Consider the following 14,934-nt stretch of genomic DNA (forward strand, 5'->3'; position numbering starts at 1 on the left):
CCACACAGCCTTTCGCTCCATGGGGCTATCAAAAAACATGCAGGGGCACCCAGTCTTGTATTCCTAACCAACAGGTGGGTAAGTCTGCTGGATGTCACCGCTGCTTCCACATTACTGAGTCATATCTTGGCTTCAAGGTAAGATCTCCTAACTTAGAAACTTCCAGGCTTCTCTCTTGAATCTGCTAGAAATGTCAACACTCCTGTTCCATCTCTCTGCTTTAATGGACTCAACATGGTTCTGAATTCTCAGAACAGTCTGTTCCGCACACGCTGATACTAATACGATGAGAAGAGATGCTTTCATTTTGGATCTGTGCAATGTATATGCTAGGTCTACCACAAGTTCACGGAAAATACTTGTTACTACAAGTATTACTACGTGCGAGGCAGGTACCCAAGCCTCCTGGGCCCAACAGCAGGGAGCTGAGTAGGAAGCAGAGCTGGGCCTTTACCCAGGCATTGTGAGATGGGATGTTGGTACCGCAGGCGGCAGGATTCAGACGTGTCTGACTGTGGGTTTGAATCTTGTGCTTGGGCCCTTGCTACCATGCACCTAGCATTTGAGGAGCAACAAACTTCAGAAAGTTTGTGGAGGAACAGCATGGTGACACAGTGCCTGGGATGTCCCTTGTGATGCCCACAGGAATCATATCCTGATAAAGGGCCCTTCTACCTGGCATTTCATGGGCAGGTGCACTGCCTCTTTGTAATTTGTAAACCTGTGCCATCAGGCAACCGCGCTTAGAGTCGGTTGGCTGGTTAAATCATCCAAGCATTCCTTACCTATCTGAAAGAATTTACAATAACACTTAATAGATGATTTTCTCTGCTAATGATTTTTAAACGAAAGACACAGAATGAAAGGTTCACTTTCATCCACTGACGTTGTAACTTTGAGAAGTGTTCTGAGCTCTAAGATCACCGTTCACTTGACCAGCAAGACACAAAGAAGAGTCTCCACTACCTTTTAGGGTGGCCACCAAAATGGAACAAAATGCCGTGGCCCTGTAAGCTAGGCTGCTTGCCTGTAAGGCTGGCATCTCTTGGCGGAGTGCTTCCTGGGGTCCCTGCTAAGGCACTTGGTTGGAAAGGCAGCAGGAGATGGTGCAAGTGTTTCGAACCCTGCCACCCATGTGGGATGCCCGGTTGGCGTTCCAACCTACTCCGACTTGGGCCTGGCTCAGCCCCGGTCGTTGCAACCATTGAGTGAATGAATAGACAAGCTGCAAGATCTCTCTCTCTGCATCTCTTGAATCTGTGTTTCTAAAATAACATATATATTGAAAAAAGAATTGAAAAATGCACGCGCTATTTGTCATTCACCAAATACATTTTGCTCAAAGGGAAACCCCTTAGAGGATCCCCTGTAGGTTTGAGACTAAACAGGAACTGAGGTTTTTTTTTTTTCTGGGGGGGGGGTTGTTATAAAGAGGTATGTCTATGACACTGAGACATCTGGGCCAAAGGGACACAAGACAAGCATCACACTGATTGCCAAGACCACTTATATGTTGGAACATGGCCACCCTGCTCTTCATGTGCCACCGCCACTGTGCGCATGCCCTGACTCCTATGAAGGGGGCACCCGAGGCCGACTCACAGACCTGGTGAGGGTTCCAGTCACTGTCGAAGATGACCACTGTGTCAGCTGCCTGCAGGTTTAAACCCAAGCCTCCTGCACGGGTGCTCAGCAAGAAGATGAAATACTGGGACCCAGGCTCATTGAATTTCTTCAGCAGCGCGGCACGATCTTCAGACTTGGTAGTGCCTGGGGGGGGGGATCAGAAAAATAAAATTTGCCAATGAACTTCTGCCTCAGAAAGGTATGGAATGAGGGCAAGAGATGGCCTTCCAGAAGCAAGACACCCAGGCCCATCTCAACGTGGGCCAAGTGATCCCGAGGGCTTTGATACCCTTTCAAAAGAAATCTAAGGACCTGGCATTATAGTCTAGTGGCTAAAGTTCTTGCCTTGTATGTGCGGGATCCCATATGGGCCCTGCTTCCCATCCAGCTCCCTGCTTGTGGCCTGAGAAAGCAGTTGAGGATGGCCCAAAGCCTTGGAACCCTGCACCTGCGTGGGAGACCCGGAAGAGGCTCCAGCCTTCTGGGTTTGGATCAGTGCAGCTCCGGCCATTGTGGTCACTTGGGGAGTGAATCAACAGATGGAAGACTCTCTGTCTCTCCTCCTTTCTGTATATCTTTCTAACAAAAATAAAATACGTCTTTTTTAAAAAAAACAAATCTGAATATTTTGCAATGAAAAAAGAGAGAGAGAGGAGGGAGGAGAGAGACAGACAGAACATGCAAGCAAAGGCTTAAATGTGTCTGACCAGGCACGTTTGTTTGCAACTTTATAAATTTTGCGCCACTCTCACTCAACCCTCAGACTGAATGAAAACATTTCCCTGGACTTAGTACTTCTGAGCTTGAAAACACCGCATAACGTCTGAAACTCACCCGTATGCACACAGCTGTGACGATACTAATGGCCAAAATGACTTAGGGCAACATGCCAATAGGCATTAGAGACTCATTTACACCCAGAGGATGGCGAACAAAAGGCAAGGTGGTGCCTGGGCATTACTGGATTGTTCTAAGCACCATCTGGCTGGTACATCGTGATCCCTGCTAAGGACACCCAGGCCACAAACATCTACAAACATCCAAGGACCCTGGTCTCAAGCTTCACCTGCTAGCATTCAGAAGATGCTACAATCCAGCAGAACAGGGTGCTATACTTCTCGGGGTTCTCCCCATGGGGATCTCCGAAGGGTTCAGATCGGTGGATATGCCAAGTATCCTGAACTTCCAAATTCAGGGCTGAACCCCTACATTCCACTTTAGCCCCTCAACCACACCTAACCTGGACCTGGCTACGTCATGAGATGCTTTAAGCAAGGGGGAGGAACCAGCTCACCAGAATTCCATCTGAACCTACCTCACCAGAAAAGCACAGATGTGCAGGGTTCCCAAACAGGCCTTAGGCTGCTGGGAATACACACACACACACACACACACACACACACACACACAAACACGTCACACGATATTCCCAGGCTGGCTGCTAGACAAACATTCTTTCTACATGCTGGTCTTTTTTATTTTTAAAGGATAAAACACACCAGCAATTTATTCCAGGGTATTAAAACAGCTAAGTGACGCTGGCTAATGGAATCAAGTTACTGCATGGGTCAAATTCCTAAACATGGGCACCTGTTTTTCACATTTAATAAAAATAACATACTCTGAGTAGGAGGAATAAAAAAAAATTCACTTCCCTGCACAGAGATGAGGAAGGAAGCCTTTGGGGCCCCTTTTTATTTTCTAGATTTCAGACTAAGTGAACTGGTCAACGCCTGCCATGGTAACTACAGGAATTCATCCATGGTGGAAGAAATACTGCGTGTGCCTCATTCAGTGATGTTTCAAAACGGATGGCTCTGTTTTGTTTTCAGATTGTCCAGAGATCATGGTGAGCCACCTGCTGAGAGTGCCAGCAAGAGACATGGTCTGTGTCACCAGGAAACCTTTTCAGTTACATGGTTATTTTTTTAAAAGATTTTTTTTTTAGATTGGAAAATCAGATATACAGAGAGGAAGAGAGACAGAGGGGAAGATCTTCCATCCGTTGATTCACTCCCCGAGCAGCTGCAATGGCTGGAGCTGAGCCGATCCAAAGCGAGCAGCCTGGAGCCTCTTCCAGGTCTCCCACATGGATACAGGGTCCCAAGGCTTTGGGCCGCCCCTAACTGCTTTCCCAGGCCACAAGCAAGCAGCTGGATGGGAGGATTAAAACTGATGCTCATATGGGATCCCAGAGCGTGCAAAGTGAGGACTTTAGCCGCTAGGCTACTGCTGTTGGCCCTAAAATTGTTACTTTTTAACAGTAACTTGTATACACTAATGGTTCTCGAGCCACAGGGGTTGGCGGTGAGGAGGAGGAGGAGAATCGAGGAGATGGGGCTGACGCCATGGCAGAGTGGGGTGATGGCACCCCATCAGGGTACCACTTAGACTCCAAGATGCCCCACCTCTGATCCAGTATGCTACTTGTCACCTGGGAAAGTAGCTCAAGATACAGGTACACAGGCCCCTGCCAACACATGGGAGACTTAACAAAACAGCTCTTAGCTCCTGGCTCCATGCTGGACCAGCCACCGCCATGCCAGCCGTTTGAGCGAGTAAACCAGTGTATGGAAGACCTTTCTCTCTCTCTCTCTCTCTGTCTCTCCCCACCTCTCTTTAACTCTTCCAAATGAATAAACCTTTAAAATTATATCAAGAGGGGGAGAAGAAGGGCTCAAAAATATGATGACATGTAATATAAAGCACATCTATGTACTCATGAGCATACAGGTTCAACAGCTTTGATCAAATGGAAAGAAAAAAAATTTTTTATGGAGATTTTTCTTTATTGAGAAACATAAGACTTAGGTACATCAAATAAATTCAATTTCCAGGGTAGGGGGAAAAAAAATTCAAAACCCACAATAGAAAAAAAAGTTCACACTATCTGGGTCAAAGCAGAACCCAGAGAATAGAGTCATATAATTGAAAAATTCTAGGTGCTTCATTAGTTGACCTTTTGATACAAAATGACCTATTAAATTTGTAATTTGTGGTTCTTGGTGTTGAGGTCCATAGGACAAGCTACGAAGTCTTCAAACTTTGAGCTGAACTCCACAAGGGGTTATTTGGCTTTTTGAATTGGTTTCTCCACGTCTAAGAGGTAGCAGCAGCGACAGTGCCCACCTTCTGGGCAGCTTCTTTCTTGGCATGATGAGCCTGCAGAACTGCCACAGCTTCGTTCACCTTGGAGCGAAGGGACTCGGGGGACTCCAGCATGTGCAGCAGCTCCGAGTTGTCCATCTCCAGCAGATCCCCGTGATCTTCCTGATTTTTTTTTTTTGAAAATGTAAACGTGGTTTTATTGGAATGCCTTACATCCCTCCTTCCCAGTAAACCAGACGGCAGCATAAGGCACGAGGACTGTCCATGCGACGTCGGGGGGGGGGGGGGAAGTCTTGAAGAATAAGAGGAAGCGACTGTCCTCCCAGCAGTCCCAGAATGCCTCCCTCGTGAACACTCCACACTCCGAGGGTGATCAGGGTCCCCAAAGCACAGCAGGGAGAAGAGTTGGGTACTGCCCCACATGCCAGCCCGGGAAAACAAAATCACACAATCAACACTTAGAGGAGACGGCACCTTGGAATGAAATGAACTCCACATGCAAAATAAAGCAGTAAAAGCCAAAAGAAATATCCAAAATTCCTTGGTCAAACAGGTTTCCCGGCCTTGTGTTGCTAAGCGCACACAACCTCGATATATTGGTGCCTTTAATCTCTAAGCAGCTGGAGAGCTGACAAATTCTAAAGATGAGCACAAAGAAGAAGAAGAAGAAAAAAAAAAACGCTTTTCATGCGGTGCCAAGGCATTTTTTATTACATGGACCAACATAATCCACCTCATGGCTGCCATCAATCAAAGATTTCGAAAGCAAGCCCTCTGCCGATCACCGTGTTGCTTTTGCCCATGGCCACGGGCGAGTTAACCCACAGGCTAAGTCACCTTGCAGGTGGCACCGAATTTAACACGCTCAGGACTCGCATCAGCTTCACAGTCGTTTAGACTTTGATGTAGAACATCATCAACTATGAGAACACAATTAATAGCAGAGGCAATTGCATTGAAAATTACAGAATTTGCCAGAAGGGAACACACTGCCAGACTTTCATGCTTGGTCATTTTAATTCGCTTTCAGCTGCTTCTGGAAAATTCTCTTCTCCAGGGATAAAACTGCACTAACTTGTTCTCACTCGAAAACCCCTTTCCAGTTGAGAACGAAAACTATCATGGAATGGTGGCAAAATCCCTTTATGCCATCCCTTGGGGGTGGGCATGTGCTCCGCTCCTCGCCAAGGTGATTTTCATGTTCTTTCAAGAGTCGAAATCTGAGACATTCAAATTCAGAGGAGAAAATCTGAAGTCCCGTTAACAGCTGGGTGAAGCCTGGGGTGGAGGGGTGGTGCGGCTGGAAGCATGTACGACGGTTTATCTATGGTGTACACAGAAGGACCAGGCACAGCCCCTCCACCCGTCACACAGAGGCTAGTGCTGGGCGCGGAGAGGAACCTGCGTGCCGTTCTCAGTTCCATCCCTAGCACCGGGGAGCGTGCTGCTGGCCCATCTCCTGTAACCTAAAGCTCATAGCTCTGCCAGGTGGGGCTTTTGCTCTCCAGCGGCTGGGCTTTCTCAACCAGTGGCTTTGAAACTTGTTAAAGAAGTTTAAACTCATGCTTCAAACGCTTTCATTGGAGAAGCGACTTCTGTTTTTAGAAACGGGTGTATAGTTCGCTGTGTTTACCAAGACAGGGCTAATTGGCAACACCACTGAACTTCAAGCAGGAAGCAGTTTTCGCAAGTACGTTTTTTTCACCTGCTTTGCCAGGAGATTGTACTTAGCACAATGGTCAATGGCAGCTTATTTGTCGCCAAGGATAAAGTCGTAATGCTCACCAATGTCTTTGCCCAATATCCCACAGGTGCTAGGTGCTCGGTAGATGTCGCCTGTTATTACCACTGCAGTTATGAATTACAATACTGACAGCGGTGAATGGTCAGACTATGCAAGGAAGTGTCTTAAGCTGGTGAGGAAGAGCAAGTTCTTCCAAGGAAACCACCTCTTACCAGCTTGACAGATTCGAGGACTCGAAGGCTGGAGTCCTCGGGGAGCCAAAGAGTTCAGCATCAGCACAGAGCTCCACAAAGTAACAGGAGGAAGCTAAGGGAGGGCACCTGACGGGGTTGTAGACCTATGGGTGGGGATGAGGGAACAAACTCCCTCCCCCCGGCCACCACTCAGGGCAGAGGTGAAAGCAGGGAGGAAGAGGAGGAGGAGGAGGCGGCAACCTCCCTTGCCGGGAGGAAGGGCTCCCAATGAAGAAGTCGCCCATACAGGGGTTTGGTACCAGGGTGTGGCTGTAGACGAACTCCCCTAGCTAGACACCGCCCCCTGGAAGCATTATCTAGCCCATACTATAGGATGAAAGCCCAGACCCAAATCGTAAAGGAATTCAGGCACCATCCCTAGATCTCCATCTTGTCCCACTCCTATGTGATGACCAAATCTCAGGGTGTGGTATTTACATTCCACCCTTTCAAAGAAGGCAAAAAGGTCACAGAGCCTGCAACATCCAGGAAGTTAACAAAGCCACAGTTCTACTCAGTGTGCCAGGTGGCTATGTTCTGTGCGGAAAGACAAGATCGAGGACAATTAATGCAACCAGAGAACGAACAACCGCTCTGCTCCTGAAGAAAGGCGCCCTGACCTCTAACGCCTCCGTGCAGAACACATCAGGGGTCTGTCGTCGCGTTCCATCTGTCGAGCCTCAGAGCAGGCATGACACACCACTTGCACGTGTGTGGGTCTGTGCATAGGGTGAACAGCTGTGCCAATGAGCCCAGGTTAGCTTGAGGATGCCCAGCCTGCTGAGCAGAGCGACTGTACCCTTCCCCGCAGGTCATCCCTTCATCACTCTCCCACTTCCTTTTTATTAGGACTCTGAGCACTTGCTCCCCTACTCACCATCCAGGCGCAGGTAAAGGAAGTTGCGGAAGGCGAAATAGTCCTCCATGATGGTCATGAGCGAGGTCATCTGGCAGAAAAGCAGCACCCGGTGATTGGTCGCTCGCAGTTTGGGCAGGATGCGATCGAGGAGCTCAAACTTGCCTGAGGCCCGGTAGAGCTCGGCCCTGAGCCCCAAAAATACAACACAGAGAGAGAGAAACAGGATGACTGCTGCCCTCTTGAACTATCTGGTGTCACCAGGTCCCCTGAACATAGCCAACATTTACCAAGGACTGCGTGGACACGTGGATTGGAGAGATGGGATGAACAGCAGCTACAAATCCATGAAAATCTTTAGCCAAAAACAAGGGCAGCATGCATGATATATGCTGGATCTTATGAGAGATCCCAAGAAGAAAAGGAAATCCTTCTACGCTCCTTATCCCTGGTCTCTCTTAACCCTAACACACACACACACACACACACACACGCACACACATGTGTATATGTCCTATTTCTTTAAATCCCTACTTAGCACATCAAATTATCAATCGTGAGACAGCTCCTGTCCACATGTGAGGTACCAGCAGGGCTTGGCAGCCTCCTGGCCCTGGCCTGCCACCTGGTTGGCAAATATAGTTTTACTGGAATGCAGCCACGTTGATTCCTTTCCAGGGACTGCCTGGCTGCCTTTGTGCCCTTCAAGCCAGAGGTAGGCAGGCTATAACAGACCTCAGGGCCTCCCAAGTGGAGAACATGATGGTGTGGCCTTTCCCAGAAGAAAGTTTGCCAAGCCCCTGTGTCAGGTATCAGGGGTCAGCTCCCTGAAGACAGAGCATTTTGGCTTAAACTGACATAATGACTGGAAATGAGTGAGTGCTTGTGGGTGGCTCTGGGGTGGTGAAGGGGAGATTCCATGGAGGGCAAGGAGTCTGTGGATGGCACCGCACCAAGAAATTATGAGTGTAGCTTAAATGTAGGTATGTGGTGGATTCTGGAACGAGGGGATGGCAGGAGGTTCTGTGTGGCTCTGTTAGCTGCACTCGGTGTTTCTGACTCCCCTACAAATGGCAAACCACTGATGACTCTGATCGGAGCAGTGATATGCTCTGAAGGATCTTTTCCCATGAGAGCCAGGGACCATGCACTGGCTGGGTTGGATTGGGCGGGGGGCGGCGGGTAGGATGGCAGCATTATGGCAAAGCTCGTTAAACCACTGTCTGCCCCTTGCATCCCATTTCAGAGTGACAGACTCACGGTCGCCCTGCTACCTATTCAGTGCCCTCCTTACGTATGTTTTAGGAAAAGCATTCGAAGATGGCTCAAGGGGTGCCCTACCATCCACACAGGAGACCTGGATGAAGTTCCAGGCTCTTGGCTTTGGCATGGTCCAAACTTGTCGTTGCAGCTACTTGGCAAGTAAACCAGTGGCTGGGATCTCTCTCTCTCTCTCTTTCTCTCTCTCTCTCTCTGTCTCTCTCACCTGTCCCTCTCTCTAACTCTGCGCTTCAGATAAATAAAATCCTAACAATGACAGTAGTCAAAACTGAAGTTTCAGCAAGTCGTAAAACACTGGGATACTGTCAACTCTACTGAATGAGACCTCTGTCCTTTAAGTAGACACCTGCTTAAGACAAGCATCATTGATGCTGATGAAGAGCCAATGCTGGCATCACCTTCCGCCCCTCCCTGGGGAGCTAGGAGGGTGAGGAGGCAGCGCACAGGAAACCCTGCAGCCAGTTGGCTTCTAAGTGGGACCGACAGCTCTTTGGGAAAAAAAACCAAGATGTTTGAGACTTACCCGTTTATGACTCCGTTGGAGTAGCCCAGGTGTTCAGCAAAGGATTCCTGCAAGAGAAGCAGCAAGACATGGTGCTTTATGAAACTGCTATTATTAACCCAAGGGCGATACATCCCATTTATTTCTAGAGAAAGATTGCAGAAAAACAAACAAGCAAGCAAAAACCAGAACAATGAGTGAATCTGTGTTGAATGTTCTGGAACCTCTGAGTACAGAACTTTTGTTGCACCAGGAGTGTTGTTCTGTGAGTTTCCTGTGAATTTTCCTGCCCTCCCCTATTACAAACGAGGCCCTCTGTGTAACCCCTCCCGGGCGGTGACTTCCACTCTGAGTCCCCAACCTCCCCATGTAGTCCCCTGCTGATTCACAGGACTAAGCCAGTGAGGTTTTCCAGAGGGTTTCCTGCCTTCTGACTTTATGGAAATGAAGCATGCCCAGGGAACACAGAGCCACCTGCCACTTCCCTTCCCTGTTTCCCTGCTTTGCTGGTCAACTGTGAATGTAAGCTCAGGGGACCAGATCTTCTATTGTAGGCTGCGCTCTTCAACACATGCATCCTAAGCGGGAGGCTTCTGGACCTTAAGGTGCTGCCCTGGTGCCAACCTAACACAGGTGCACAGTGAAGGACAGCCTACTCCAACTCCTGGAACTGCATTCCTGACGTTTCAGTGCCACCTCCCTGTCCGCACAGGGCTGCGAAGACCACAGGTATAGGATATATCCATGGACCACAGTAATCCTCAATATCGCATCACTTCAATACCCTGTCTTCTTTCTACAGTCTCAAGGCCCCAGCTAGTAGGACAGTAAGGAAAGCAGCTTTGAGATTGGGCTTCTGGGATGACTGAGTGGGAAGACAAGCTGGTATGGCGGACACAGCAAGCCCAGGGCTGATGCACCTGCACGTGATGGCCATGACCATGGGTCTCTGGTCTCTAGGAACAGGATCCCCAAACTTTGGGAGTATAACAGCATCCGGTGTCAAAGCTAACACTGCCTCAGACACCCACGCCCCATACCCGAGTGCTGGGTTTGATTCCTGGCCCCATTCCTGATTCTAGTTTCCTGTTCCTAGCAACTCTGGGAGGGGCTAGGTGAAGCCCCAAGGACTTGGGTTCCTACCATCCACTTGGGAAACCAAGACGGAGTTCTTGGTCCTGTACTTAGGCCTGGCTATCACTAACATTTGGAGAGGGGAGCAACAAATGGGAAATTTATCAGACTTCTCTTTCTGCCTTTCAAAATACGTACAGAAAACCATTAAGACTATTGCAAATCGGAATCTCTCTACAGATCACCAGTTAAGCAGTAAAGGCTGCAGACTGCAGAGGACATGTAACTGCTTCTTGTCCAACTGCTCTCTACCCTTCCTGGCACTCCAGCCAGAAGCCTGAAGATGAAAGGGCGCCCTGCACTCCCTTCCCAACATGCTTGAGGGGTCTGGCTTCTTCAGGACAATCAAAACCAAGCCAGATCGACACTCCCCTTCCCACATTCAATTTCAGGACTTCTCCCATAGTTACCTGAGCCCACCTGCCAAGCCGTCTCTCACATGCTAGATTCTCACTGCTTTAAGTGCTTGGCTATAAAATCCGAGATGCCCGGGGACTTGGTACCGGATGGGAATCGGGAATCAGAAAAGCGTGTCTGTTCATTTCACCTGAATGTCTAGCTGATCCCACCCTTTGAGTTTCTTGGTGGCGGGTTATACTCAGCACAGGCTTACCTCAATATGCTGAAACATGTACGGGTGATTGCAGATCTTTCTGAGCTGCATAATGGTGTTCATCAGAGTCTTGGCTCCTCCCTTCCCCTACGGCCCAGGAGAAAGAGAAAAAGGAGAGTGCATGATCCATTTGTCACGTACCCTACTCGCCAGTTGGAGTGGGAGTGGGAGTGCAGACTACTGCGGCTGCTGCGGAAGTCAGGATGAAGAGCGCCCAGACAACTGAAAACTCATCTACCTCTGACCCAGCTGTCCCACTTTTGGGAATACATCCCAGTGAAATGAGATCTGCTTATGAGAAAGTGGCCTGCAACCTTATTTTATAGGAGGAATAACGAAGACATGGGACTCTAGACACCCATCCAAAGATAAACTGTAGTACATCTGTTCTATGTGCGGCTACACAGCCATAAAAAGCATGAGATTCTATCATCTGCAACAAAATGGTCTCAACTGGAGACCACCATGTTCAGTGAAATAAAAGGACCCAGCGCAGTAGCCTAGCAGCTGAAGTCCTCGCCTTGAACACACCAGGAGCCCGTATGAGTGCTGGTTTGTATCCTGGCAGCCCTGCTCCCCAACCAGTTCCCTGCTTATGGCCTGGGAAAGCAGTCGAGGACAGTCCAAAGCCTTGGGACCCTGCAAACTGCATGGGAGATCCAGAAGAGACTCCAGGCTCCTGGCTTCAGCTTGGCTAAGCCCTGGCTGATGCGGCTGCTTGGGGAGTGAATCAGCAGACAGAAAAATCTTCCTCTCTCTCTTTCCTCCTCTTTGTGTATGACTTTCCAATAATTGCAAATAAATCTTTTTTTTTTTTTTAAAAGCACTCATATCATATGTTCTCTCTAAGACAGCCTTCATGCAAAATACAAAACAAATATCTAGGTAAACATGAATACACACATGTCCTCATACATGAACTATATAACGGAAACTGGCATCCTGAGAAGTGACGATACATTACAGAATGCATGTCTACTCCTGGATAAAAGGAGGTGTCCCAAAGACACAGTATGGCACAGCTGCCCAGGGAGGGAAAAGGCATTTTTAAACCCAGAAAGTCTGTCTACACGAACGCAGGGGATATTTCCCGCAGAACAGACATGTACGGCCCCAACTAACTCTCCTGCCAGCAGAAATATACTCCTTCTTTGTCTTCCCTGCCCAAGGCAGGTTAAGAGGTTTCCTATGGCACCTACAACAGCGAATTAAAAATTAAAAACAACAAACGAAATAAAATCACATCAACCAATCGATACTAGTCTTGGGACTCGTCAACGCCATGGTTGTGGGCAGACCTCACATCACCCTGGGCTACAGTATCCTTCCTCCCTGCGCCCACATACCTTCTTATCTTTCTCCGAGCCGTCTGTGAGGAGGATCCCCTTGGCTTGCATGTGTCGGTAGAGGATCTTCTGCAGGGCCGACATGTCACATTTGATCACGTACTCCACCTGGTGGGGCGCGGGCAGGGCAGAGAGGAGAGCCAGTTGAGAGTGAGAAGGATGCGGTGCCTGCTTCAAGAAGGCTGCAGAGACAGGCAGGCAAACGCTGGTGTCATGCCCAGTAGCCTGATGGCGTCCTGGTGCCGCCATCTTGGACCAGTGCAAAGCTTTGGTGGGAGGGCTACCATCCTGTCATTAAAGTCATCCTCATGCCGGTGGCATACTCAGAAGGTTACACATAAACTGAGGCTGGGGACGTGCTTCCAGAAATTTCTTGGCTCCATTCATTCCATAGTTAAGAGGTAGCTGATGGCATGTTTGGCGCAAGGTACTTTTAGTATTTCTCCTGCTTCCCAACGATACCGCTTTTCATGCAAGCAAGGAGGGCAGTGACTGGCTAATAATACTCCTTTGTAAAAAAACATGCCTTACATGGATACATGTGGCTAGTCTTCAAAGGAGTTTGGAAAGAGGCTGAAGTTGATCATTCACTTCTGCTTTGGGGAAATGATAAGAGGCAAACCAGCGAGGGCAACGGGTGGAGTCCACTTTCAAGCTGCACGCTGAAGCTGGGCAAGGAGATTTTCCTGTATCCTAGTTGTGCCAGACATTGACCTTCACCAGCCACCCCTTCCGCAACATAAGATGGTTGATGGCTGTTTTGTGTGCATTAGTGGCTGGCAGATACAGAATGGGGACCAGTACCCTGAACCTGCTTCTGACTGGTCAGCTACTACTGAGACTGAGGTGGTCAGGAGGTGGGAGCAATGTGTGATGATGCCATGTGGACATGGCAGCCATGCCCTTGCATACTCTCAGTAGAGAGGTGAGTGGGCCTGGGAGATCTGATCACCACTCCCGGGATGAGGAGACACCTGAGGACTGCGCCCTCCCAGGAGCAGGGAGCAGCTGATGTGAGACACACAAAGTCTCTGAAGCTGTGAGTTTTACAACTAGGCTTGGTGGAGTTTTGTTTCTGAGAGCTTTCCAAACGGTTTCAAGGTCTTGTGTCTGTGGTTGCGTTTTCCCCACCACCTGTTCAGGATGCCCTGGTGCTTAAGCTCTTTTCTTTGAGTCTTACTCTGCCTCCAAGACTTTCATCAGATCCCTGCCATTCATCCCACCAGTCAACACCAACTCTCCATTTTGTTTCTCCCTCCAAATGGCTGGCCTTGAAGCTCCTTGGGTGGCATTCCTGGATTGGGAGGATTGGGTGAGCTGTGTATTTTTAACAGGTGTCTGTGTATCTACTTGTGAATGACACACGCATGCTAATATGGAGGTCCTTCAGAAAGTGTGTGGAAAATTGAATTAAAAGATCATCATGGTATAAGGCATTTTTTCAAGTCTAGGCATACTTTGGTTTTTCATAAAACACGTTTTCCATGAACTCTTCCAAGCCTTCTTGCATTCGTGTCTAGGAAATGGAACAATGTTCAAGACAGACCATGTTAACCCCTGTGTCGAGGTGTCAGTTTGGTGGTCACACCTCTGTTCCCGGGTAAAAGGAAACTCACTCACAGTGCCTCACACTGAGCAGGAGGCAAAGGAGTCCAAACGTGAGTTAAAGGGATAGTGAGATGCTCTGGGTGAGGCAGGTGTCTGTTCATGGCCATGTCCCAACTGTTGCTACTCAGGAGGACTTACACAGCCTGCTCCAGGCACAGGGCTGACTGTCTGACACAGGTACTGGCACATGGGTACCAACAAACACCTCGCTGGTTCTTAGCTACCAACAGGGCTGATTTCCAAAACAAAATGTATATAGTTCTATGTAGTGGCTTTGACATACGTCTGCACTGCGGTATGTTGCCAGCAAGTACCCCTCCCACACGCACTCACAGCCACTTGAGCCCCCTCCCCTAAAACACAGAACTGCCTGGATCATTCATTCTTGGGATGTAGTTGACACAGTCTTCCATTGCAAAGCCAGAATGCAGTTTGTATAGATGGCAGTTCCACAGCTAGTCAGCTGGCCTCTCGCACCAACACTGCTAATTCTGGGGTAGCCCCTGCTCCTGCCACTTGGTCTGAGTACGGCACAGACCACAGAGCAGGCAAGTGGAAGCTATGAAAAGAGGCACAATGAACTCTTCGAAGTTGGATATGCAGACCTACAGGGACAAGGTGAGAGATGTTATGATAATGGGGACAGGGGCCTGGAGTTGTGGCACATCAGGTAAAACCACTGCCTGCAATGACAACATGCTGTATGGATTCTGGTCTGTGTCCCCATTGGTCTTCTGCAGATCCAGCTTTCTGCTGATGGGCCTGGGGAGGTTGCAGAAGATAGCTAAAGTACTTGGGCCCCTGCCACTCATATGATATACCCAGTGGAAGGTCCTGGCTTTAGTCTGGCCCAGCTCTGGCTATTGTGGCCATTTGGGGAGTG

The 14,934-nt window shown here is 48.8% G+C and overlaps 1 protein-coding gene across 6 annotated transcripts in view; it reads right to left on the reverse strand.

The window, feature by feature from the left end:
* Window positions 1-14,934, reverse strand: part of SMARCA2 (SWI/SNF related, matrix associated, actin dependent regulator of chromatin, subfamily a, member 2) — a 168,736-nt gene that overhangs the window by 75,020 nt on the left and 78,782 nt on the right. For all 6 annotated transcript variants that reach the window (XM_058657292.1, XM_058657291.1, XM_058657294.1 and 3 more), the window contains exons 20-24: window positions 12,444-12,551; window positions 11,098-11,184; window positions 9,372-9,418; window positions 7,589-7,755; window positions 1,607-1,770 (exon numbers count right to left, since the gene is read on the reverse strand). In XM_058657292.1, coding sequence (XP_058513275.1) covers window positions 1,607-1,770; window positions 7,589-7,755; window positions 9,372-9,418; window positions 11,098-11,184; window positions 12,444-12,551 — 573 coding nt within the window. The remainder of the gene's footprint in view (window positions 1-1,606; window positions 1,771-7,588; window positions 7,756-9,371; window positions 9,419-11,097; window positions 11,185-12,443; window positions 12,552-14,934) is intronic.

This window comes from Ochotona princeps, chromosome 31, assembly GCF_030435755.1.
Source record: "Ochotona princeps isolate mOchPri1 chromosome 31, mOchPri1.hap1, whole genome shotgun sequence".
Taxonomy (NCBI): Eukaryota; Metazoa; Chordata; class Mammalia; order Lagomorpha; family Ochotonidae; genus Ochotona; species Ochotona princeps.